Source organism: Polypterus senegalus, chromosome 4 (assembly GCF_016835505.1).
Source record: "Polypterus senegalus isolate Bchr_013 chromosome 4, ASM1683550v1, whole genome shotgun sequence".
Lineage (NCBI taxonomy): Eukaryota > Metazoa > Chordata > Cladistia > Polypteriformes > Polypteridae > Polypterus > Polypterus senegalus.
This window is the reverse complement of record NC_053157.1, coordinates 55,440,522-55,467,517: the sequence shown is the minus strand read 5'-3', so window position 1 is coordinate 55,467,517 and position 26,996 is coordinate 55,440,522. Positions and strand designations below refer to the sequence as shown.

General features: G+C 38.3%; 1 protein-coding gene across 5 annotated transcripts in view; it reads left to right on the top strand.

The window, feature by feature from the left end:
• Positions 1-26,996, top strand: part of LOC120527351 (WD repeat-containing protein 70) — a 345,189-nt gene that overhangs the window by 93,844 nt on the left and 224,349 nt on the right. For all 5 annotated transcript variants that reach the window (XM_039750656.1, XM_039750657.1, XM_039750658.1 and 2 more), the window contains one exon: positions 5,262-5,338. In XM_039750656.1, coding sequence (XP_039606590.1) covers positions 5,262-5,338 — 77 coding nt within the window. The remainder of the gene's footprint in view (positions 1-5,261; positions 5,339-26,996) is intronic.

Here is a 26,996-nt window from a genome sequence, read left to right as displayed (position 1 = left end):
ATTTCACAGAAAAAACAATCACATACATACAATTAATGTATGTAAACCAAACCAACATTGTTTAAAGTGTTTCAACATGGGATGTAATTGTACACGACAGTATTCACAGGAATTTAGCTGAACATAACAAGAACATTTCTCTTACTGATATCCCATTTTTAAGATAGCTAGTTTTGTGGTGTAAGGGTATATAGGTCAAAAGTCATTGAGGGACACCTGCCACTGGATAGGTCTAGGATTATTATGGAATGGTAAGTGGCAGATTCATTTTGATGAACAGAAGCATCTCTGCTTGTTGTTTCTGATTATTTAACAATATGTGGCTAGAACTGGGTATCAGTACTAATGTCCTGATTCGATTTGATTCTGATTCACAATGCCCCAATTTGATTTGATTTTGATTTTACCTTGACTGAATTAGTGTGCACTGATAAATATGAAGTGGTGGCTTTTTTTAGAAATTACTTAACCATGCATAGAGAACATTAATATAAAGTAACACTTTATTTGAAGGGTGGCTTCATAATATATGCATAAGCATGGAAAGACATTCAAGAAGAAATACTTGATTAATAATGAACAGTTAACATCAGTATTTGGAAGACGTGGAACAAATATCATTGCTGTTTTAAAAAAGTTGTGCTAATTGCACTGCATTAATTCAGAAATCACCATTAATTAACTAACATATGTAGTGCCACAACAGAGTCCGCACATATGGGAGTGAGTGGGCACTCCTTGTTTTAATACAATGCAATGGCATCTATCTTATAAAAATCTATATCTTGTGAATATTATTTTAAAATAATCAAATATTACTTAAATAATAAATGTTATTCAATAATGTATTATTGTGTTATGAATCAGCATGTAGACACCCTTCATCTAATCTGTTAGCCAACTTTATTCCCCTATTTGACATTTAAAATTTTGAAGTAGTCAAAATTAAAGATACAGCTGGAAGACTCTTGTCATTCTGCAGTTCTACAAGTTATACATATCTTAAGTTGCTCATTTGTAACAGTCACATCAATCAGTCTTGAAAATGTGTCCTGACAGTCCTCTGAGAATAGAAAGCATTTTATAATGAGGATCTAGAGCTGATGTTTGTTGACAGTGGCATTGAATTAATGGAACATAAAAGAAAACAAACTAGCCATTGTGACTGATAATGCCACTATTATGGAGCTACATCAAGTCAGCTGCTTTGAGCACATGCTCCATTTTGTATTGCAGTCTACTCTGAAAATTACAATTGCACGCTTGCTTTGCTATGTTTAGTGCATTTTTGGTCCTTTTATCTTTAGGGTCTCTTATCTTTACAACTAAAAACTGTTATAGATTGTTATTTGTTTGGGGGACAAGGCAAATTAAATGGAACCTTAGAGCTACTCGCCATGTCCACTGTAAATTCATTTGGATGTCAACTGAGATTACATTTATGGGGGACGTTGGGATAAATGACTTGTGTTACAACAATAATTAATGTCTGAGTTGCACAGCTTAAATATGGCTTTGCTTTTATCCAGTTGCTCTTTACCAACACACTGTTTGAATACATAGTAACTCCACACACCTGATTTAAGTGTCTAAGAAGCTGATTTCAGTTAAAGAGGACACATCATTTTATGTGATCTTGACTGTTACATTAGCTGTACCTGCTAGACTGCATGCCAAAAATGAAGATAAGCAAAAATCTTCATATACAGGGTGAGCCAAAATGAAGTATCACATTTCTGAAGATCATTGCGCGAGGTAGAGTCTGGGGTGGGGGTCCTTTGATAAGTGATGCCTTGTAGTTTTCAGTCGGAAAGATGCCTTGGACCGGTGCGCACTGTGCTTTTGCTGTCAAAGCATTCTTCAAAAACAATGAATCCATCATCACTACGCAATGCACCTTCCGAACACACTTCAGCCTTCCTCCTAACGGTGATGTTACAAATCAGAGAACAATTCTTCAGTGGGTGGCTAAATTTAGACAGATGGGTAATATAATTGAACAGAAAATCTCCAGACCGTCCTCAGACTGTACGAACGGCTGAAAACATCCAAGCTGTAAGGGCATCAATTTTGCAGTCTCCTAGACATTCAGCGCGCAAATATGCTACTGCCTTAGGCATTTCCAACACGTCTTTGAGGAGGATTCTGCCATGAGGATCTTAATTTCCATTCATACAAAATGATGGTAGTGCAGGAACTCAGTGAAAGAGACTGGGTGAGCCTGTAGAGAGTTGTGTGTGAACATTCTGCAAAACGTTCATCGAGATGCCATTGTCATGTGCAGCAATGAGGCACATTTCCATTTGAATTGTTTGCGTCAATAAGCCAAACGTTCGCGATCAGGCTGAAACCAACCCTTAGAGACCCTTGCACAGAGAGCGTGTTACAGTTTGGTGTACCGTTGTAGAATTTAGAATTGTAGGCCGTTAATTTTTTGAGGAGGGGGGGAGCAACAGTCACTGTCACTTCAGAACATTACATTGAAATGCTAGAGAACTTTTTGCGGCCTTCACTAGAAGAAATGGATGTGGTGGATGCCTGGTTTCAAGAGTAACGGAGTAGAGATCCGTGCAGGTTTTGTGGGTGATGTTTCTGGGGAAGCTGATCTCCTTGTGTGGTGATGTTGGGTGTCCCTTTGGATTCATCTGATCTCGCACCGTGCAATTTCTTCTTGTGGGGCTATCTCAAGTCAAACCTTGAAGCCTTCAAAGACGTTATTCGCCATAAAATCACTGCTATTCCCCTTGAAATGGCAGAATGAGTCATACGAGCGTTGAGAAATCGTCTCGAAGAGACGATATAAACACATGATTTTTATAATTTGACTTTTTTTTTTGCTGCCAATGGAGCTAAAAGACCTATGGGCAATGTTAAAATTGTTGAAGGGGCCCTCATGAGTCTACAGACTTCTTTATGTTGTATGAAAAGGGTGATTCTGTACTGTATATGTTTTAATTAAATTCCTATAAATATATCAATAAGACATCCATCCATCCTCTTCTGCTTATCCGAGGTCGGGTCGTGGGGGCAGCAGCTTAAACAGAGAGGCCCTCTCTCCCCGGCCACTTCTTCCAGCTCTTCCGGGAGAATCCCAAGGCGTTCCCAGGCCAGCCAGGAGACAAAGTCCCTCCAGCGTGTCCTGGGTCTTCCCCGGGGCCTCCTCCCGGTTGGACGTGCCCAGAACACCTCACCAGGGAGGCGTCCAGGAGGCATCCTGATCAGATGCCCGAGCCACCTCATCTGACTCCTCTCGATGCGGAGGAGCAGCGGCTCTACTCTGAGCCCCTCCTGGATGACTGAGCTTCTCTCCCTATCTTTAAGGGAAAGCCCAGACACTCATTTCAGCTGCTTGTATTCGCAATCTCGTGTATTCGCAATCTCGTTCTTTCGGTCACTGCCCATAGTTCATGACCATAGGTAAGGGTAGGAACGTAGATCAACTGGTAAATTAAGAGCTTTGCCTTACAGCTCAGCTCCTTTTTCACCACGACAGACCGATGCAGAGCCCACATCACTGCAGATGCTGCACCGATCCGCCTGCCGATCTCACGTTCCATTCTTCCCTCACTCGTGAACAAGACCCTGAGATACTTAAACTCCTCCACTTGGGGCAGGATCTCTCCCCCAACCCTGAGAGGGCACTCCACCCTTTACCGGCTGAGGACCATGGTCTCGGATTTGGAGGTGCTGATTCTCATCCCAGCCACTTCACACTCAGCTGCGAACCGATCCAGAGAGAGCTGAAGATCACGGCCTGATGAAGCAAACAGGACAACATCATCTGCAAAAAGCAGTGACCCAATCCTGAGTCCACCAAACCGGACCCCTTCAACACCCTGGCTGCGCCTAGAAATTCTGTCCATAAAAGTTATGAACAGGATCGGTGACAAAGGGCAGCCCTGGCGGAGTCCAACTCTCACTGGAAACGGGCTCGACTTACTGCCGGCAAGCTCTGACACCGGTTGTACAGAGACCGAACAGCTCTTATCAGGGGTCCGGTACCCCATACTCCTGGAGCACACCCCACAGGATTCCCGAGGGACACGGTCGAATGCCTTTTCCAAGTCCACAAAACACATGTAGACCGGTCGGGCAAACTCCCATGCACCCTCCAGAACTCTGCTAAGGGTGAAGAGCTGGTCCACTGTTCCGACCAGGACAAAACCACACTGTTCCTCCTGAATCCGAGGTTCGACTATCGGACGGACCCTCCTCTCCAGAACCCCCGAATAGACTTTTCCAGGGAGGCTGAGGAGTGTGATCCCTCTATAGTTGGAACACACCCTCCGGTCCCCCTTTTAAAGAGGGGGACCACCACCCCGGTCCGCCAGTCCAGAGGCACTGTCCCCGATGTCCATGCAATGTTGCAGAGATGTGTCAACCAAGACAGTCCTACAACATCCAGAGCCTTAAGGAACTCCGGCGTATCTAATTCACCCCCGGGGCCCTGCCACCAAGGAGTTTTTTGACCACCTCGGTGACTTCAGTCCCAGAGATGGGAGAGCCCACCTCAGAGTCCCCAGGCTCTGCTTCCTCATTGGAAGGCATGTTAGTGGGATTGCGGAGGTCTTCGAAGTACTCCCCCCACCGACCCACAACGTCCCGAGTCGAGGTCAGCAGCGCACCATCCCCACCATACACGATGTTGACACTGCACTGCTTCCCCCTCCTGAGACGCCGGACGATGGACCAGAATCTCCTCTAAGCCGTCCGAAAGGTGTTCTCCATGGCCTCTCCAAACTCCTCCCATGCCCGAGTTTTTGCCTCAGCAACAACCGAAGCCGCATTCCGCTTGACCTGCCGGTACCTATCAGCTGCCTCCAGTGACCCACATCAATAAGACAGTGGCAGAAAAACAAAAAACAAGCATGGTTTTACTTAAATGCATTTTCTGTCTCAGTGCTTTGAAACAAAGGCACAATCTTGATGAAAGTATTTGTCGTTTTTTTGAAAAGGGTCTCTCAGTATTGTTTAATTTTGGAAAACATTTGTTTTGGATTCAAGGCGGTAGTAAGGTTTTATTTCCTTTTCTTAGATTTGAATTTTTAATATAGTACTATTGGTTAGACGTACCAATGAGATACTTAAGAATCCTTCGGCATATTATTTTTTAATGTTAATTCTGTATGCAACTGTTCATTTGCTGACATTTCTTTCTACTTATTTACATTAAAAAAAGTTACCATAATGTTATGTTGAATAACATTAAGTATTTGAAGAAGTTTTATGTGTAGGTAATGTAAAATTTTTCTTACTGTCAGGGGCATACTGCAATGTTGAATGGTGGATGCTGGCATCCCAAAATCAAGGAGGAGTTTTTAACATGTTCAAATGATGGGTAAGTATTTGAGTTTCATTTTATTATTCATTTGTTTTGTCTTCAAATTGCATCTTTTCTGCATTCTCTTCTTTACAAATGTGTTTTAATGTCCAAGTGTCAAACATAAATTACTGAGTACAGTGAGGAATTTTTCTTTCACATATGCAGGGCACATGCTGCTACATCTCAAAAACTAAAGGTTATGTTTTTCAAGATGAAATGCTTTCTGGAAAAAGTAAAATAATCTAGATCAGTTTTTTCTACTTTACTGAATATCCTAGCCATAGGAGTATACTTCTGTAATGTACAACTGGTATAACTTTTCATGTCACAGTTTAAATAAAAGCTTTATTATGCCCAAGACTGTACCTGTTTTGGATATAAGGTATGTCAGTCAGTTAATATATTTCATTAGGTTTGGGCTTAAAAGAAAATCACATGTCTAGGTCATACTGTTTAGTTGTTTCATTTAACCTCTATTTTTTTACAGCTTGGTCACATTTTATATTGTAAAGCAACTTTAATAAATGTTTTGCTCTGCCATTTTTAATTTCAGAAAGGTTATCATTCAAAATTCATATTTCAGTATAATATACTAGTAATATTGCTTCTTTGGTTTAAAAAAAAATCTATATTCTGTTTCATTTAACCTTTTTAATAAGTTAAATGATTTTTCTGTCCTGGTACTATAAAGGAATAAAAAAACAAATGAAAGAGCTTTTTATTTAAAACAATCTTAACAAAAATACTTTAAATCCCTGAAATGCAATTTGTATAATTTGAATCAGATATTAAACTCATGTATCAAATGTATCACCCTTTTTTGCTTGCAGAAATAATTGAATAGTTAATCAAGAAATTGGTGATATTTTATTAATACTAACCTTAATAGCACTGTAGGTATTCATTATTTAAATTCCTGATCTATGTAGGTTAATTTTCTCTTTCCTGTGTTTTGAAATTTCTCTGATATATAGATATTTGTTTTAGTTTCCTCGAACATCTCTAAAATCTCTAAAATTCTCCTAAAATGCAAATCTTTAGAATATGAAATAAACCCTTGCAGACACAGAAAAAAATACAAGGAAAGTGATTCACCTGAGATTCAAAATTTTCTAGGGTTTAGACTAATTAATAAATAACAAAAGAGATGGCAGTCAAAATAACACCCAACCAAGAATTCTGACATAAATTAGCTAAAATGGAAACTTCTTATGGTGTCAGAGTAAAAGTCTCTTTAGTGTTCAGCCTCCTTTTGTTATAATCAACCATAAATGGGACTGTAGATTAAAGAGAATAAAACCCTAGCAAAAACAAGTCAGATTTACATATGACACTAACAATGAGCACTTACATTATAGAGATAACTTTCCATTTCTGTAGGATAACATATGTCAGATTCATGGCAAAGTAGTATTACAGTCAAGGTCACCTTTGCCAAGTCCAAGACTGCAGCTGATAGAGATTGATTAAAGACCAAGTGTAAAGGTGGGGCTTGTCAAGACCATGTCCAAATGATAGTGCGATCACTATTGAGTCCAAGACCAAGCCTTAACTAGACTTTAACTAGTTCTAGTCCATGTTTGTACCTCTCTGATGGAGTAATTGACACTCGGCTATATTCTAATCCTGTAGATTTACTTGAGATGGATTTGAGCAGTCACTGTGTAGGGGGTGTACACAGCAGGACATTGATGCATGATATTAAACATGTAGCTCAAATCTCAACCGAACATATTAATCAAATTATTGAAACTAACAAACAGAAATGTTCTTTACAGACTGATATTGCAGAGTGAGACTAAAATATAGGCGAGCCTTTATTTGTAACTAGCAAAATACCCGCGCTTCGCAGCGGAGAAGTAGTGTGTTAAAGAAGCAATGAAAAGAAAAGGAAACATTTTGAAAATAACGTAACATGATTGTCAATGTAATTGTTTTGTCACTGTTGTGAGTGAGTGATGAGTGTTGTTGTCATATATATATATATATATATATATATATATATATATTGTGACGGACAGCCGGGGCCCATGCCCGGCCGGACGCTTCTGATGCATACGCCCCGGGGAGCCATCATGGACTTTGCAATACCTCCCCGGGCGCTTGGGGCAGTCTCCTGGCACTGGATTCCTCCTCAATCTCCCCCGTGGCTCCATGGGACATGGAGTCCACCACAGCAGCCCGGTTGGGAGATGGGGTGGCCGCTAGGGGGTCCTGCAGAGATCCAGCCACCACACTGGACGATTTATCAGCCCACCCGGAGGTGCAATTAAGACCAGCTGGTCAGCCACCTGGATCACTTCCGGGTGGGGCATAAAAGGGCCTGCCTCCCAGCAATCGAGGCCAGAATCGGGAGGAAGAGGACGAGGTTGCCTGGGAGGAGTGGTGGAGCAGGAAAGTGTGGGTTTGTGTTTGGCTTCTTTGTGTTTGTGCTTTGGACTGTGTTTGGGCTGTGTGGCACGGGGAAGACGTGTCACACAGCTGAAGAAAAATAAATATTTGTGAGTGTGAACACGTGCCTCTGCCTATTCTATGCCGGGTTGGGCGCTATAAAGCGCCTTGTTTACAATATATATATATATTTACACACACACACATAAACATATATATATACATATCTATACATATACACACATATATACATATATATATATATATATATACATATATACACATACATATACATATACATACATATCTACATATATACACACACAGCTATTTCGTATCAGTGCAATACGCTGCTTGTTAAAACGGATAACTCCGCTCTTACGTGCAAGTCTGCGTGGATATTATGAACTATCGATTTGTTCAAGTTCTATTTAAATTTTAAATAGAAGGAATTTTTATTTAGTCGACAGAAATATCTTTGGTAGGAATGGTAAAACAGACAGGAATATTATTCGTGAATAAATCAACTCAAACCTTAAACAACTTATAATATTTTGCTCTCCATAAAAATATATCCTGTCTAAATTATACAAGTTAGAAATAAAGTAAACGTTAAAAGAACAAACATTCAAATTTCTTTACTCTTATGTAATTTTATATAAAAAATAAACTTAGATTTTAAATATCCCAAAAGATTTTGCTCTCCATAAAAATATATCCTGTCAAAATTATACAAATTCAAATATGAACATGCTGCATAACAAAACCTGGAAATATAAATAAAATGTGTTCCTTTCAGCAATAACAAATCAAATCATTCAGTTGTCTTTGCTCATATGTCATTTTAGAGCTGGACACCTGGCATCTTTTTTTGGCAACAGGTTCGTTTCTGTTTGGTGTGAGGTTCTGTGTTGTGGAGATTCTCAGGATGGATTGCAGGTGCTCATCAGTGAGGCGACTCCTGTGTGCTGTTTTGTTAGTCTTTATCACTGAGAAGAGCTTCTCACACAGATATGTGCTACCAAACATGCACAAGGTTCGAGCCGCATGTAGACGGACTTTTTTTGTTCTTCAAAGTCACCAAAGCGCCGTGCAAACTCAGTGCGCAGTGCGCTCAGTTTATCAGCAAAGTGCGTATTTGGGAACACCGTAGTGACGACTTGGTTTAACATTACTTGGCAACAGGGAAAGTGTGGCAAGGTGCACTGGTGCATTTGTGTCTCCCATAAAAGCAGCTTCACTTGAAATCACTTTGTGATTGTGCACGGTAAAACGTCCGCTGAAGTGTCAGATTCTTATTTAATTCTTCTGCTTTCTGTATCTTCTGCATTGCATTCAGGTTACCCTGATGTTTTGTCTCATAGTGCCGTCTTAGATTAAATTCTGTAATTACAGCCACATTAGCTCCACAAATGAGACACACGGGTTCAGTAAACATATACTCAGCCTCCCATCGGTTTTTAAAGGCTCTATTTTCAGAATCAACTTTTCTCTCCAGCATCGTGTGAGCTAGCTTCGCAATAACTTGCAGCATCATAAGCTAGACTTGATTAACGCGTAAGTGTTCGCAAGGCAGCTGAAGCGCTGCATTATGGGATCTGTAGTTTATTGTGTTACCAGCGCTTCATATACCCGGCCATTAATAACAATAATACAGTATATAAAATGATCTCGCGGGCCGGATGTGGCCCGTGGCCCTTGAGTTTGACACATATGGACTAAATAGAACTTGAAAAGATATATTATTTCAAATGTGATCGCAATTCAGATAGAGTTGACGCAAGACTACAGCCTGCATGCCTCAATAAGTCATCGCTCTTACTTTTTACCGCTCATCTAATGAATACACTGAGTATGGCTTTACCAAAACAATCATTGATGGCTAATAAAGTATCCATTATTCGAGTATGTAGATCGGGATATATATATACATATATATATACCCGCGTATCGCAGCGAGAAGTAGTGTGTTAAAAAGCTAGAAAAGAAAAGGGAACATTTTAAAAATAACGTAACATGACTGTCAATATACAGTATTTGTTTTGTGAGTGTTACTGAGTGTTGCTGTCATCAAGGATTTGATTATCATTATTTCTTTCAATCAGGTTCGTATTTGTAGGATGTGTTGTGTTCAAGTTACATTCCGTGTTTGTCAATCGCTGTAAAGATGACAGGTTTCTTTCATCGATTCGTTTCTTACTGCATCAATAAACAGCTCGTCTTCTTCTTTATCTGAGACCTGACACACTGCATGCACGGGTTTTTTTACACTGTCTTCCTTTAGCGGACATTGACTTTTCCACCGTGTGCTTTGTTTCCGCAGTAGCTGGATTTATGAATATGCTTATCAGATGCTTCATATTTTTGCTGCCTTTTCAATTGTGTAATTGGTTTTGTTCAGCTCTTTGGAACTGTTGCTTTTATCTGTGCACTGCGCCAGTTCACGTGAGCCGCTCGGTGTACATGCATCGAAGGTTCCCAGCTGTGCTGGTGCCATCTCGTGCTATGTCCATGGCTGTATTTAATGTTACCTTAGTCCTGGCACTTAAAACTTTCTCTCGCAGTTTCGCTGAGTTTGTGTCAAACACCACCCTGACCATCTCATCTTCCTCTCCATAAGCACAGTCCTTAACCCGTGAATATTTAGTGGGAGTTTGCTATTGGATTGCCGCTGACGGACGGCCTTATATGGGCAGGCACTAAATTACAAACGCCAGCGGCAGCCTGTCTATGAACTTAATTTAAAGTGTAGGTTTACATCGTGCTTTGTTTCAAGTAGCAGAACTCATGAATATGGTTGTATATGTCACTCGCTCGCTTCTTATTGTTTCGCTGCCTTCTCAATTATATAATGGATGTTTTCTTCAGCGCTTTTTGGAGGTCTTCCTGGTTTTCTATGTACTGCGTGATTACGTGAAGGCATGATGATGTCACACGAAACTCCGCCCCCACGGCGTTCAAGCTCATCTCCATTACAGTAAATGGAGAAAAACAGCTTCCAGTTATGACCATTACGCATAGAATTTCGATATAAAACCTGCCCAACTTTTGTAAGGAAGCTGTAAGGAATGAACCTGCCAAATTTCAGCCTTCCACCCACACGGGAAGTTGGAGAATTAGTGATGAGTGAGTGAGTGAGTGAGGGCTTTGCCTTTTATTAGTATAGATAATCAAAAACAATTTGAAACAACAGTATATGATCAAATTAGGCCACATTATTTATTTCAAGTATGGGTTTTTACACTTAACACCCTCTAAAATATGTAATAATATTTAAACCCCAACCCCATAAAGGGTGATGTGCAGCACTGTAGTAAAAGTCACATTAAGAAATACTAAAAATTCACATTTTCATGGACTACCCAACACCAGATTTAATTTCAATGTACCACACAGATTCACATCATCTTTCTTGTATGGTGTACCAGTAACATTCTCACTATACTGGTAAACAACAAGAAATAGTTTAAAAAAATCATAAAAGCTCCCCTGATGTCAGCAAATAAACCATTGCATCAGTCATTTAAAAATGGAAACTGCATAAACACTAGCTTTTAGGTTTGGTACCAGGCCCTGTACAGATGTCCTCAATAATTCAGTTACTCTTGTGTAACATGTTGTATGAATTTTTGTCCTTGTAGGAAATGTCTGTGTGCACATCTCTGTCCTAACATGGCAATGCTTGTCAGTAGGGCTGGGCGATATGCACTTAAATTGATACTGTGATTATTTTGACCCAAAATTCTGTATTTGATATTTCTTGATATACAGACATATAGGTGTGAAAAACTATTTGCCCCCTTCCTGATTTCTTATTCTTTTGCATGTTTGTCACACAAAATGTTTCTGATCATCAAACACATTTAACCATTAGTCAAATATAACACAAGTAAACACAAAATGAAGTTTTTAAATGATGGTTTTTTTTATTTAGGGAGAAAAAAAATCAAACCTACACATGGCCCTGTGTGAAAAAGTAATTGCCCCCTTGTTAAAAAATAACCTAACTGTGGTGTATCACACCTGATTTCAATTTCCGTAGCCACCCCCAGGCCTGATTACTGCCACACCTGTTTCAATCAAGAAATCACTTCAATAGGAGCTGCCTGACACAGAGAAGTAGACCAAAAGCACCTCAAAAGCTAGACATCATGCCAAGATCCAAAGAAATTCAGGAACAAATGAGAACAGAAGTAATCGAGATCTATCAGTCTGGTAAAGGTTATAAAGCCATTTCTAAAGCTTTGGGACTCCAGCGAACCACAGTGAGAGCCATTATCCACAAATGGCAAAAACATGGAACAGTGGTGAACCTTCCCAGGAGTGGCCGGCCGACCAAAATTACCCCAAGAGCGCAGAGACGACTCATCTGAGAGGTCACAAAAGACCCCAGGACAACGTCTAAAGAACTGCAGGGCTCACTTGCCTCAATTAAGGTCAGTGTTCACGACTCCACCATAAGAAAGAGACTGGGCAAAAACGGCCTGCATGGCAGATTTCCAAGACGCAAACCACTGTTAAGCAAAAAGAACATTAGGGCTCGTCTCAATTTTGCTAAAAAACATCTTAATGATTGCCAAGACTTTTGGGAAAATATCTTGTGGACTGATGAGACAAAAGTTGAACTTTTTGAAGGCAAATGTCCCTACATCTGGCGTAAAAGGAACACAGCATTTCAGAAAAAGAACATCATACCAACAGTAAAATATGTTGGTGGTAGTGTGATGGTCTGGGGTTGTTTTGCTGCTTCAGGATCTGGAAGGCTTGCTGTGATAGATGGAACCATGAATTCTACTGTCTACCAAAAAATCCTGAAGGAGAATGTCCGGCCATCTGTTCGTCAACTCAAGCTGAAGCGATTTTGGGTGCTGCAACAGGGCAATGACCCAAAACACACCAGCAAATCCACCACTGAATGGCTGAAGAAAAACAAAATGAAGACTTTGGAGTGGCCTAGTCAAAGTCCTGACCTGAATCCAATTGAGATGCTATGGCATGACCTTAAAAATGCGGTTCATGCTAGAAAACCCTCAAATAAAGCTGAATTACAACAATTTTGCAAAGATGAGTGGGCCAAAATTCCTCCAGAGCGCTGGAAAAGACTCATCGCAAGTTATCGCAAACGCTTGATTGCAGTTATTGCTGCTGAGGGTGGCCCAACCAGTTATTAGGTTCAGGGGGCAATTACTTTTTCACACAAAGCCATGTAGGTTTGGATTTTGTTCTCCTAAATAATAAAAACCATCATTTAAAAACTTTATTTTGTGTTTACTTGTGTTATATTTGACTAATGGTTAAATGTGTTTGATGATCAGAAACATTTTGTGTGACAAACATGCAAAAGAATAAGAAATCAGGAAGGGGGCAAATAGTTTTTCACACCACTGTATATACATTTTTTGCATAATGTGTTCTATATTTTCTAACAATAATAAAGTGAAATATTAACAACGAAAAAAAAATTTTCCACAAAGTGTTTTATGAATAGTTGTGCCACAAAGCAATTTCTCAAAAAGCATGTTTTTTGTTGACATTTGTGTCTCCTTTACTTATATTTGAGTTTTCATTATATGTATTAAGTTAAATATCTTGCTTGCTTTGCAGGCACCTGCTTCTGAGAGTCGGTAAACTTTGAGCTCTCCCTCTATCTCTCTCTGTTTGACTGTTTTATATAAGGGAAGACAAAGCTCTCGATTCTTTATTATGCTAATCACAGACCTTAATACATGTATATTTGCATATTGTACCTATATATGTTCTATGATTTACATCATTTGTCATGGTTAAAAATTATATATTTGCCTTTTTTGGTCTGTCACAGTCTGTATGGTGCATGCAGGCATTTATTTTATAACAATGAACAGTACAGTAAATACTGTATTTGTGGCTGGTCATCTTGTATTTTGCATTAAGTGTTCCATAAAAGATTCTTAAAGGATTCTGTCAACTTTATAGATTAGATGACTGTCTTAGTGTAAGTGCTCTCTATTAAGCAGTTGCTGCAGCATACAGAGACAAATGCATAACCATTTAAAACCGAAACTGATGTTTTTTAACTGGTTAAATGCATGACCTTAGAAATAAAAACAATCTTAGTTACAGAGTGAAAACCTTTTGTACACTTGGAGTAGGCTGTGCTGTGGTCGTTTTGTTAGGATTGACGACAGTGGGAAAATGTAGAAAATCACAAAATATAGCATTTTAACAAGAAAAATGTGAAGTTCAAGTATAATAGTAAGTTAAAGAATGGCTTTATTCGTCCTCTGCAAAAATTTGACTTGTTGTCAGTCGTGGAGATGATGGATACATGCAAACTTTAGTGTTTTAAACCACATCGAATTCTTTAGCATATACATTGCTAACCCCAAATGGCTTTTCAAACTGAGGTCTTTTAAACTAGAAAAAAAAATAATAAATGTGATTTGTTGGAAGAGTTTCAGCATCATAATGTCAATACAAGTTCAGTTTGATACTGAAGCAAATATAGAGATTAGTTATTGGCCTGATATTATCAGCCAGGCTCTACTTGTTCTCAGAAGAAAGGGTGTTTTCTATCAAATGAAACTCTAGTTTCAGTGGCTGGGTTTGAAACCAATACATGTCACAATTGTAATGACGGACAGACAGATCAAGCTGTTATGTTTTTTGGGAAAAATCCCAATAAGAGTAGACTTCTAGTGAGCAGGGCTCAGTAAAGTTCAGTACAGTTTCAACTGTTTAATAAATCAGACCAAGTTTCTAACAAACATTACAGTTTCAGGCATTTGCCATGTCTTATCCTGTTGTTACCAAAGTTCTCAAAAATTGTGTTATTCTGAACATGCCAGAGTCATTCTGTTGTTAAATGATAAAATGTGGTGTTGCATGTGTGTATGGTCAGTTCTCCTGGCTAACAGCTCCCATGAAAGATAATGAGAAATTATTACAAAGAAAAGAGGAATAAAATAGAATAAAATGAATCCTGATATTCTAAAATATGAATCTAATCAGTAAAAATATAACTGTAGTGAAATTGCACAAAGTAAATTATACACAGAGAGCTAAAACCAATACTAAAGGAAATTTGACACAAGCATGACTTGTGCATATATATATGTTTCACGAGACCAATGGCTATATTTGAGACAAATCAGAATAAGAATTCCCCCAAGTCCAAGACAATAGAAAAAAGGTCCAAAACCAGACTTGAGTACTATAGCCTTATTGTAAAGGAAATTTCACAGTCAATGCAGAACCCTCATTTACTTACAAACTGATTATTTCCTTAATAATTTGATTTCTTCTGTTTAGTCCTATAATTGTGAAGGTATTGAAATATTGAACTATACTCCGGGTATTTGGCATTAACAACAATGTACCAACCTTTTCAGTGCAGCTATTGAAACTTTAACACTCTCCAATAGTGTTTATTAGCAAAATTCACCAACGGGTTTTTTGCAGCGAATATGCTGTGTTCAGTGGTGACCTGTTTGCTGACTGTTTTCACAGAAAAACTTCCACAGATGCCTACTGTAAGATTGTTGCCAACATGACCATTGTTGGGTTGCAAACACACGAGTCAAAAAAATTCCTTTTCAGCTACTGAGATGCACTGAAACTACCCCTTCCCAGTCATGTCAGTGCTTTGTAATATTTTTCCCCTCACTCGTTTCTTTCACTTCAGGTCATTTCAACTCCATATGACCCCATCTGGGTTATCACATCAGTAAACTTGTAATGGTAAAAATGGGTCCTGAAGCCATAAAGGTTGACAAACATGGCCAGATTTCCAACCCACATCCTCACTCATGCGCCAGCCTCAGTTCGAGTTGGTCTACCTCTTGCCATGTGTTGGAGCGTACCTTGCCATCTCTTAGCTAGCGATATCTGTTTGTTTAACAGACATTATCATCTACAGATAGTTAAGGAGTAACGTTTAATATTTTTGAGAGAGAGATCAGAGCTTTGTGTGCTTTAGAGGGTAGCTGCTGATTGCCAGAGATATCACAGCCATGTGCTTTTCTCCCCACGTAGGGACGCTCTCCTGTCAGAGCTGAACACGATCAGATAACAGCAATCCCTGTGCACTGGCATTACAACACCTCATGACTAACTATTCAGGCAAATTAGTCATGTGCCCAGCAACGATCTCAAAACAAGCCTTAAATGAGCCCTCCACTCACCTTAGCAGAAACCACAGAACACATGAATCAAATAAGAACAAAATATTTATTACTGTTTACAAGGTGTTTTTTCTTTCTTGATGAATGGAGAAAGTGTGAAACATTTACACAGATACATGAGACACAGAGAAAGATGTTTCCGCTGTGCTCAAAGCAGCAACGTCAAATGATGGAATTGTCAATCCTACTCTGCTGCTTCATGGCAGAGCCTCTGTGGGAGCAACAATCTGTATTTTATTTACTTATTGCTAGTTTGTGGCCGTTTGTTGTATTTTTTACTTCATCTTTGATTGTTTGAGGCATGGTGGCGAAGTGGTTAGCACTTCTGTCTCACAGTTCAAATCACATTTTTGGCCACAATAGTCTGTCCTTTCCCTTAACCCTACCAACACTTAAAAGACAATTGTACATTTATGATCCACTCAAAACAAGTTCAGTATATCATTTACCATTGTCTTCAATGGATTCTGTAGAGCTATATTACCTTGATTTTGCTGAACTCAAGGTGAAGAATATTCATCTGTGTTCAGTCCTCATCACTACTCTCCAACTTTCAAATGGTACTATATCCTCATAGACTTCTTCACTGAAATTACCTCTAAACCGGACAATTCATTCATTCCTCTTAGGGAATCTTACATACTGTATCTGAAATTTTAAGGTCTTATTCATCCCTCTAACATATATAATATTGAACACCAAAAGTCCCGGCAGCATATCTGGGTCAATCAAAATTTACTGAACCCAGCTGTTGTATAAAACATGGTACTTTACTTTCAACCTACTGAGTAAGCAATTATCTTTTTCCTTCTGCTTTCTACCTATTTTTTAGGAAGTAATGAAGGAGATATCAGAAAAAATAAATTACCTGTAATGTATTGTATGTACTGTAGTTCTCAAAATGCTCAGCTAAGTGGTTATATAAATGGTGATATTATCCATATTTAATATTATGTATTTTGGAACTTCAGATAAAATCAAAAGAAGTTTTCTTTTTTTTGGCCATATTCCCAATTTAAGTATTGTACTGTATGTCTGGTTATTTTCAGCCATAACTCTCAAGCTGAAAGGTTACATGGAAAAACTTTAAAATTTAGAAAAAGAATCTTGATTGATAGAGCATTCTGCTTGCTGTTTGGCAGTGCATTTATCCCTATGTATTATAACTTTCTAATGGCTAAAGCACTCAGGTGATGTGACTTCTGCTGTTTCACATGCCCTTTTCACTTTCAGCCTCCTCCTCCTCGCATGAGATGTGCCCTGCTGCAATTTCCTATCCTTTCATGAACTAATGGCATCAGAATTATCTCTCTGTGCTTCCTCCCTTTGTTGCTCATCATTTGTTTCCCCTGCTGCATGCCTTTCAGTCTCTCTTTGACTTGTCATCTGCTGTCATTGATGGGACTCTTTCAATGCATCAGGGGTACTTCTTTTCTTATGTCTTATCTATATAAACTCATAGAAACACACCAGACAATTGAAACACACCTGTAAAAACAACATCTGTGCTTTTGTCCACTTTTGCTTCTTTAAAAAGCTGCTTCAGGTGGTGTGGCTTGTTCTGTTTCACTCTGTGCTGCTGCTTGCCCCCTTTACCTTCAACCTCCTCCTCTTCATCTGAGCTCTGCCCTTTTACAATTTTCTACCCACAACATTCATGATCTGATGGCATCAGAAACATATGTTTACTTTGTGATATGTAATCTGTTATCAATCCCTTTCAAAGGCTTTTGTGCTCATAAACATTAGAAACATTTTTCTTATCACTTACCTGTCTTAACTTATAAATACCTAAATAATAAGCAACAAGATAAGATTTCTTTGAATCTCTATATGTATAGCTGCAATTCTAACAAATTATGTTTTGTTCGAGTGCTGTTTACAAACACAGCACTTACAATGCATGGGAAAATACTGACATTTTACTGCATGCAGCGTCACTAATGACCCAGTACATTTTAGGCAAATAAATCATCATAGTAAAATTATTTTATACTAATTTGGAATATTGGTGAGAGTAAATTGTTGCAGATGAAATGAATTGGGCATACTGGGTAAACTCTGTCCACAATATATCATATAACCCCGTGGAAGCTGTAAACATGATGTCATGGGTTGCTAGCGAACCAAAGTAATTATGCAAGGTGTAAGAAAGATGCTATATAGTGCCTGACCTGACACAGATTGGACATGGAAGGCACGTGTAAAAGAAAAAGACTTTTATTACTCTTCAGCTGGAGGGCACGTCTTCCCCGTACTCCCCCCAGCCACAACACAGTCCCAAACACCAGTACGAGCACAAGCACTCTTCTCTTCCTTGGCACCACCACTCCTCCCTCGCAACCTTGTCCTCCTCCACCTGACTCTGGCTGATGAGTGGTGGTTGCTGGCTCCCTTTTATAGGTCACCTGGAAGTGCTCCAGGTGTTTGATCACCAAGATCCAGCGGCACTTCCAGGTGTGACGAATCGGTTGCCCACACAGGCTCAGGAGTCCCAAACACAGCACCCCCTGGCGGTACCCGCAGGACCCAACAGGGCTGCCCCCAACTCTAATTCCCAGGGAGCCCTGTGGGAAATCGAGGCACTACACCAGCCCAAGGGGGCGGCCATCTAGCATCCAGGGGGAGGTATTGCACTCTCCAGGGCTGCTCCCCCTGAATACAGTGTGCAGGGGCGTCCCGGCTGGGCATGGACGCCAGCCGCCTGCCACAAAGGGTTAAACACATTTTAGTGCCCACTGCAGAGTACTTGTGAAATGCTAGTAGAAACCTGGATTTATCCTGGCAGTATTGATTAGGAGATTATGCTGTATATATTTATTGTGTACCTGTGAAAGCATGTCTATAATAATCTGCTTCTGCTTTCACCTTTGCAGTCTCTACTATAAGACCAAATGTTCTGTTGCTTTAGCAGTTTTTCGTGTTAGTTATTTAGTTATATTTTGCTGACTGATAAACTCCATTAAGACTGTGTAAGCCAAATTTTTTTGAAGTTGTATCACTATGACTATGTTATATGGTGGCATTGAAACAAACAACTAAACACATTTTTAAAAAGTACCTGGTTGAGAAGTTGGGACAATTTGGGAAAAAGTTAATCAAACAAGATTAATAAACTGAATTTTCTCTTCTTGTTTTTAAAACTTATTATGTTCTTTTGTTCATAAAAATATTTTTGAATGTGTTTATTTAACACTAGCTGTGTTACCCGGGAAATTTCCAAAGACAATGGATCTCAGTTATAGTTCTGAGGGCTAATCTGAATGTTTTAGAAGTACTATTTAAGTCACAAATTACTTTTCTGGATTAAATATTTTTTTCTATTCCAGGGGCTAATATTATTAGTTGGAGACTGGAGCTGCTTTCTCTTGAACATGCTTATTACAATTGCCTTTAAGTGAACCATTTCATTTTCTTAGTGACTAGGCTTTTTCTGATTGTCATTGCAAGACATAGTTTAGAAGAAAGTATATTTGTTCGAATTCAAACACATAATTAGCAGGTATATTTGGAATTTTGAGTACAAATATAATTTCAGCCTATAGCAGATTCCTTTAAAATGATAACTTCAGTTGGTTTTGAATGTAGCAGTTTGATATGTAATCTTTTACCATTACAAAGTTTTGGAGGGTTTAGATCAAAAGCAGTACACACTGAATCTTGGTTTCCTTTAACTTATTACATACAGCGTTTACAAGCTACACATTTATGTTTTACATTGAATGAAACTTAATGTTTTAAGCTCTGCACAGATAAGAACGGATGAAAAGAAATAATATTGTGAATTACATACACTATGCACCTCCACTATGTTTTGTCCTTGGAGCACCAATTTACCGAGTTGTACAAGTTTTTAAACTGTCCAGGGCATGCAGTTTTTCCCAGCTTGTATTGTACACAGGGTTTGAAGTGGGCTGGTAGACTGTACTGGCAGTTCCCTGTTTCTACTTTGTGAACCGGAGCATAGTGGCACTTTGTATTGTGACCTCTAAGGTGACTCCTTTGTTACCTTTAGTACAGGATGTACTGTACATGACCACCAAGTTAACCCACCTCCCCCATTCTTTGAAGGAGAAATGTATATAAAAGCACTTAACAATCCAATTCAGGTAGAATTTGTATGTGTTTTATGCCACATCATGAGGAGGGAGAAGAAGCTGACAGAATAAGGAGTACTATGTATACAAGGAGGCCACTTGTTAACAATGTCTTCTTTGAGTTCCACCTAACTTTTTTTCATCCATTTCACATCACATTTTCCATGCAGCTTGCCACCTTGTATCTATTTCATGTGCAGGGCAAGCAGCTACCCCTTTTCAGTTGCCACTAGACCCATTTCTCTGAGTGATTACAGCCTCAGCTTGTACAGGGTCGCTGTTCAGCTTGCAGCATTCATTTGCACAAACTGCACTCCCCATTTCTCAGTACCACCACAGCTGAAGCAAAAAAGGATGCAGTGCCTAAGCCCCACTGGCTATAGTTTTAGTATCGTCAAGTACTTATAAATTAAAAAAAAAAAAAGTGTCAGTTAATTTTTTTTCTATAATGTCACCAAATTTCTATGAAAACATTTTTCTATCTATTAAAATTTTGTGTTATTATTTGTTTCTGTTCTATTGGGGGGTTTACCCCTTAATATTGATACATTGAAATGTCCTTTCTTGGCGAATGCCTACCTGGCCTACCTTTTATCCCCCTAGGACATGGTAGCCTCTTTAAAGACTAAACCACAGATAACTGTTTGTGGCACATGCTTGGTATTTTGTTGATTTATTTCCTTGTTTTTGTGAGAGCTCATCTTAGGAAGGTATCACACATGCAAATAGAAAATATATTACTAGAAATACAGTATGCTATAAAGTGATTATTTCCAGATCTTTCCAGATTCTTTTGCTGCTTCAAAGATGATGTATTCAATATGTTTTTAGGCTTTTATTTTCCAGTGGTGCTCTGTGCCCTATACGTTACATTACAAAATGCTAGTATCATTTTTTTTAAAATTTATAGATAACACTTAACTTGTTAACTAATATATAACATATATGCCCTATCAGTGAAGAAATACCTTTGACTTAAAAATCACTTTGGCTAACTAGAACATAAAATAACACAAATCTAATATAACGTAATCCAATAAAATCAACAAGTCATTCTTTGACAGAAAGAAATAATAATAAATTGAAGGACCAGTGTCCCTTTAGTCATATGGTTGTGTTGACTTTAAATGGGCTGCTCTGTCCTCTACAAAATCAGTGTCCGCAGTGAATGCTGACTTCCAGTAGCTTCCAGGTTTATATAGGTGATGGTGTGGGGCTTTGGTGCATGATGTTGTATTTGGCTGAAAATGCCTCTTCCTATCTAGGGCAGACAAAACAGATACAGTTTAATGATTATGTTTTACCATTACCCTTCCCCATCTTTACCTGCTTGAAGCCTAACGTCTGCTCTCATGGCGTGACAAAATTGTGAATTGTAAATGTTACTGTAAATATAGAAATTATGTTATGAAGTAGGGGCATTTACAAAGAAAAGTAAGTATTTCATTTGTGTACACTCACTGAACAGTTGATTAGGAATACCAGTACACCATGCAATTGTCTAATCACACACATGGAAAAATCATTGAAAATGAGAAGGAAATAACAAATGAACTGAGCACATTTTTCACCCAAGTATTTATAAAGGAAGAAACAATTTGAGTGCTTCATGCAGATGTAAAAACAAACTCTTGAGTTCATAGATCTTAAAATGGAAGAGTCAGATGTGCTTCAAGCCCTCGGTATCTTGAAGACCAATAAACCCCTGGACCTGATGGAACCTTACCAGATGTATTGAAAGAAATGAAAGACATTATCTAGAAACCCTTATTAGGAATATTTCAGAAGTCAATTCAGAAAGGAAAAGTACCTGAGGAATTTTGTAAATGTGACTCCAGTCTTCATGAAGGGAAACAAAATGCATCATAGTAATTATAGGTCAATTAGTCTTACTTCTGTGTCATGAAAAATTATGGAAACTATAATAAGAAATACATTAGAATATTATCTAAACACACCAAATATTAATTCTGAAACTAGAAGCTGTTGGCATCAGGGGTAACCTACAGAACTGTATCTCAAGTTGAATAACTGGCAAGAGACCAAGAGTAGAGATGAGAAGAGAATGCTCTACATGGAGCAAGGTCATCAGTGGAGTCCCTCTGAGATCTCTTGGACCATTACTTTTTCTAATTTATATTAATGACATTGACTCTTGTATAGTTAGTAAACTTGTGAAATTCTCAGATGGCACTAAAATTGGAGGGATGCCAGACACTGAGGATGCAGCAAAAAGGAATACATAATGGTAGACATTATTAATACCGGAAGCAACATCTGAAAAGGATTTAAGGGTATATGTTGATGCAACATTTTCATTGGCTAAACAGTGCACAGAAGTAATCAAAAAGGCAGAAACAATGTTAGGTTTTATCACAAAAACTGTTGTATTTAAGTCAAGGCATGTCACACCCAAACTATATAATGCATTAGTAAGACCGTATCTGGAGTATTGAGGGCAATTCTGGTCACCATGGTACAAGAAACACATAGCAGCACTTGAACCTGTGCAGAGGAGAGCAACCAAGTGCATCCCACAAATTACGGAGGCGTCCTGCTCTGACAGACTCAAAAAATTAAACCTTTATATTCTTGAGCAGAGGAGACTGTGTGGGGGTGTAATCTACGTATTTAAAATCCTGAAAGGTGTTGATAAAGTAGATCCAGCAACATTCTTTCAGCTTAAGGGTGAATGATGTACTCAAGGACATCAATGGAAATTAAGGGGAAGTGCATTTAAAACTGAAGTCTGAAGGAACTTGTTTACACAAAGAGTTGTGGGACTCTGGAACAAACTGCCAAGACGTGTAGTTGAAGCACAAACCTTGAGAACCTTTAAGAAGAATCTGAATGAGATAATGGGACAGCTTAGCTATTAGCTAAACAATCAGCCTGGAAGGGCTGAATGATCTCCTCTCGTTTGGGAAATTTCTTATGTTCTAGTTATTTATGCAAAGAGAATATTTAATTGTGTTTCCTTATGATATTTGCTGACAAGCACTTAATTTATGTCTTTTTAAACTTTTTTTTTGAGTGAACGAGTTTACAATTAAAATACAGATTGAAACAAAACATGTATAAGCTGCAATCCAAAAACATACGAAAACATTTAAAATGTCTTTAGAACTGTTACAACATACTGTAGATAAAATAATAATGCATTCTGTATGGCCCTACAGGGTTTAATACAGTGTACCTAATACCAAAACAAAGCACAATTCTATACATTTTGGATAGAGCTGACATTTTGTAAGACTTAGTTTTGTTTATTGTAAAGATCACTACACCTACATATGTAAACCTGTAAATAAATGTTAGTCTATTCATTTGTGACTGGTAAGTTTGCAGTTCATATTTGTATGGAATATTCATAATATACTGCTTATTTATGACTTAATATCACTAAACTGATGACCACTGGAAATAATGAATAGAAGTAAAGCTTTGTCGGTCTGTTACTAATATCTGGAATGCGTTCTATTACACATTAGTTTTGGATTTCCTGTCTGTGATATGAGTAAAGAGAGCTATGCAAACCTGCTAACAGCAGGTGTTCCTTTTTCCAAACTACAACTTATTTCAGAAGTGTTCTAATAGGAAGAAATGAAATATAGAAGTTAAAAATGGCTTTCTGACTTGTGTGTGACAGCTCTAATGTTTTTACTGGATTTTACATTTGTAGACAGTGTTAAGAAAGCTTTGCTTTTATTTTTAGTGAGTCTTAAAATTTTGTTTTATTTGATAAGCCACTAATTTCTTGTTATGTGAATAAACAACTAAAATATGTCTATTATAAACTTTAAAGCTACTACAGAATAATGTGAGACAATGTTCAGTTTAGTATATACACTTCAGATTTAGATTTTCAAGTTTATTTGATAGTTACATTTTTTAAACCTATCTGAGATTTTCTTTCAGCTTTTGATTTTATTTTTAAGCATACTGTTTAAATTAGAGAACTTGCTTTCATTTTGTTTTGCTAAGAACAAAAAAGTAGCAATTCTATCCCTTATTTTAATTATAAATACATTATGATTTTAATAAACTCTTCTATAGGTAAGCAACATAATTCAAGCCTAAACACAGGGTGTTTTGTAGGATTTACTTAACAGTATGATGACAGTGGACTGTATTTGTAGTTATATTTGTTGATAAAATAATAAAAATCATAACTCCAAGAGTTAGGTACATTTGGAGCATCATTACTATACTGTTTGTAGGCTGACTGAATTGTACTACTTATTTCGTTGTGTGGGCAGAATGATAAAACTTTTGTCAGAAGGTTTTTAGTCAGCCAAGACCGAACTTGATTCATATGAAATATTCATGTGTCTGTTTTCCTAAAACTGTATTTGTTTCTGGTCCTTGACTGGAATTTTTGGTTGTTTTTTCTTTTAATATTTGTTTTCTTTGCATGCTTTCCCATTTTAATGTAGCTTCACCATTATCCAGAGCCTCCCCGTATTTTTCACTCTTAAACTAAATTATCTGTGTTTTCTTTAAATTTGAGGTATCAGGATGAAATCTTTGGACCCATTGTCAGACCTTATGCTGGTGCAGTGGGTCCTGGGTTCCTCCTGGTGCACGACAATGCACAGCCTCATGTGGCGAGAGTATGCAGGCAGTTCCTGGAGGATGAAGGAATTGATACCATTGACTGGCCCCACGCTTTCCTGATCTGAATCCAATAGAACACCTCTGAGACATTATGTTACGGTCCATCCAACACCGCCAGGTTGCACCTCAAACTGTTCAGGAGCTCTGTGATGCCCTGCCCCATACCAAACACGCACAAACTGCATTGATGAAGAGAAACAGTGGTCGCAAGTTGAAGATGACTTGTAGGAACAGATGGATTACCACAAAAGTATTCCTTTTAAAAATTTGTATAGTGATCTACAAGTAAACCTACTTCCCAGTAGTTAGTCAGCAATAGATCATGTTTTTTCCTACTCTCTCCTTTCGCTTAAAATCATTGAAGTTAATGATATTTGACGTTCCATTGAAAAGTTAAGAACTTGACTTGGCTTCTTTTCAATTACTTCTCATTTTCTAGTCCTTTCATTTAAATAATCTCTATTTCAATCATGGTATTGATAGAATACTTACCCTTGCACCTTACTTAGACTTGGTGCCTACTGGGCAATGAGTGTTTTCCATTGGTTCTAATCCATAGCTAAGGCTTCAGTGTCATTCCAATCTTTGTCGAGGGCTGCTAGATCTTCTTGAAAAGTCACTTACAAGGTCTTCAGCAGGTGCCCTTGCTTCTGTTTACTGTTCCATGGTTTCAAACCGATCTCTGTCTGCGGGATTCAGTGATCGGGCAGATGTAACACATGGCTAGGCACATATGGCAAGCAGTGATGTCATGTTCCAGTTTCTGTAAACAGCTTCACTGAAGTACTTCCTCATTTGTGGTTAGATCATGGTAGTTGATACCCAAGACCAATCGAATATATGCACTTCTCATGGAAGACAATGTGCTTCTGGGCTACGCCCCTTGTCTGGGCTTTGCAGCTGGCATAACATTTTTAGTTATGTTTATATGTAATGTGATAAGCATCTACTGCACTCCCCAAGTCGGTCTGTCAGTCTGTCTGTCTTTCCATATGAAAAAACTTTTCTCCCAGTGGACTGATTTTGTTGAAGTTTGACATGCTTATTTTTCAAGGTAATTTATCAGGAATGTAAATATTTCATTAAGATATCTTGAATAGGACAGCACAGGAATTTAAAAATCCCCCGTTGAAAGGATTGTTGAATTTTCAAACTTGTTTGTCTTAACACAGAGGCATATACTGTGCAACTTCAATTACAAATTAGTTTTGTATTTACTTTGATACTTTCATTTCTGACTTCTCTGATCTCCTGGCTGATATCACCCTCTCCCATGACAAAATATTTATTGTTGGTGACTTCAACATTCATGTTTGTTGTCAATCGAAAAATTTGGTCAAAGACTTTTTATCACTATTGGACTCATTTGATTTTATACAGCATATTAATATGCCAACTCTCTCGGTCACACCCTTGATCTCGTTCTTACTCGTGATATTTCAGTGAATAGTATTGATTTATGTGATGTTTCTTTTACTGATCACTTTTCTGTAATGATGGATCTGAATATTACTGTTGATCTCCCGACTAATAGCTGTCCCCCACGCTGCTCGCGCTTTTTATATTCTTCTGCTATATATGATTTTAAAACCATTTTCTCTAGTCTCTATGCATGACCAAAATAATGATATCGATGACTCTGTCGTAAAATTTTATTCCTCCTGTGAAATGGTTTTAGACGCAGTAATAAGGTAAGACCTGCTTCCTAGCTAAATGAAACTACGCGATCACTGCGCCGCGCCTGTCGAACTGCTGAACGGCGTTGGAAAAAAGATGGACTGACTGTTTCTAAACAGATTTTCAGGACTTCTCTTTTCAATTTCTAGGCTGAAGTTAAGAAATCGAAACATGACTTCTTTGCCGATTTAGTGTCCCGCCATTCAAACAATCCTAGGGTTTTATTTAATTCAATTAATGCGACAATTCACCATCATTCTACGATGGGGTTAAATAGCACTGTTCATTCATGTGAGCAGCTTCTATCATTCTTTGTCAGCAAAATTGATACTATATGCTGTGGCATTGTTCAAACTGGCTATGAACTTCCTACTGTTAATCATGACATTGTTCTAGATTCCTTTGATCAAGTCTCACTTTCAATGCTAAAAAGAACTATTGACACCCTTAAACCAGCTTCCAGCCCCCTCGATATTGTACCACCACGTCTCTTAGTGAATGCCTTTGATGTGTTGGGCCCATCTTTACTAGCCATTATAAATGATTCTATTAGTTCGGGGGTTGTACCCTCATTTTTTAAACATGCTGCAGTCCGTCCCTATCTAAAAAAGGCAGGATTAGATCCTGGAGTTTTAACCAACTTTCGTCCAATTTCCCAGCTCCCATTTCTGGCTAAAATACTGAAAAAAATTATTTATAATCAATTGGTCAATCACCTTAACTCCAATA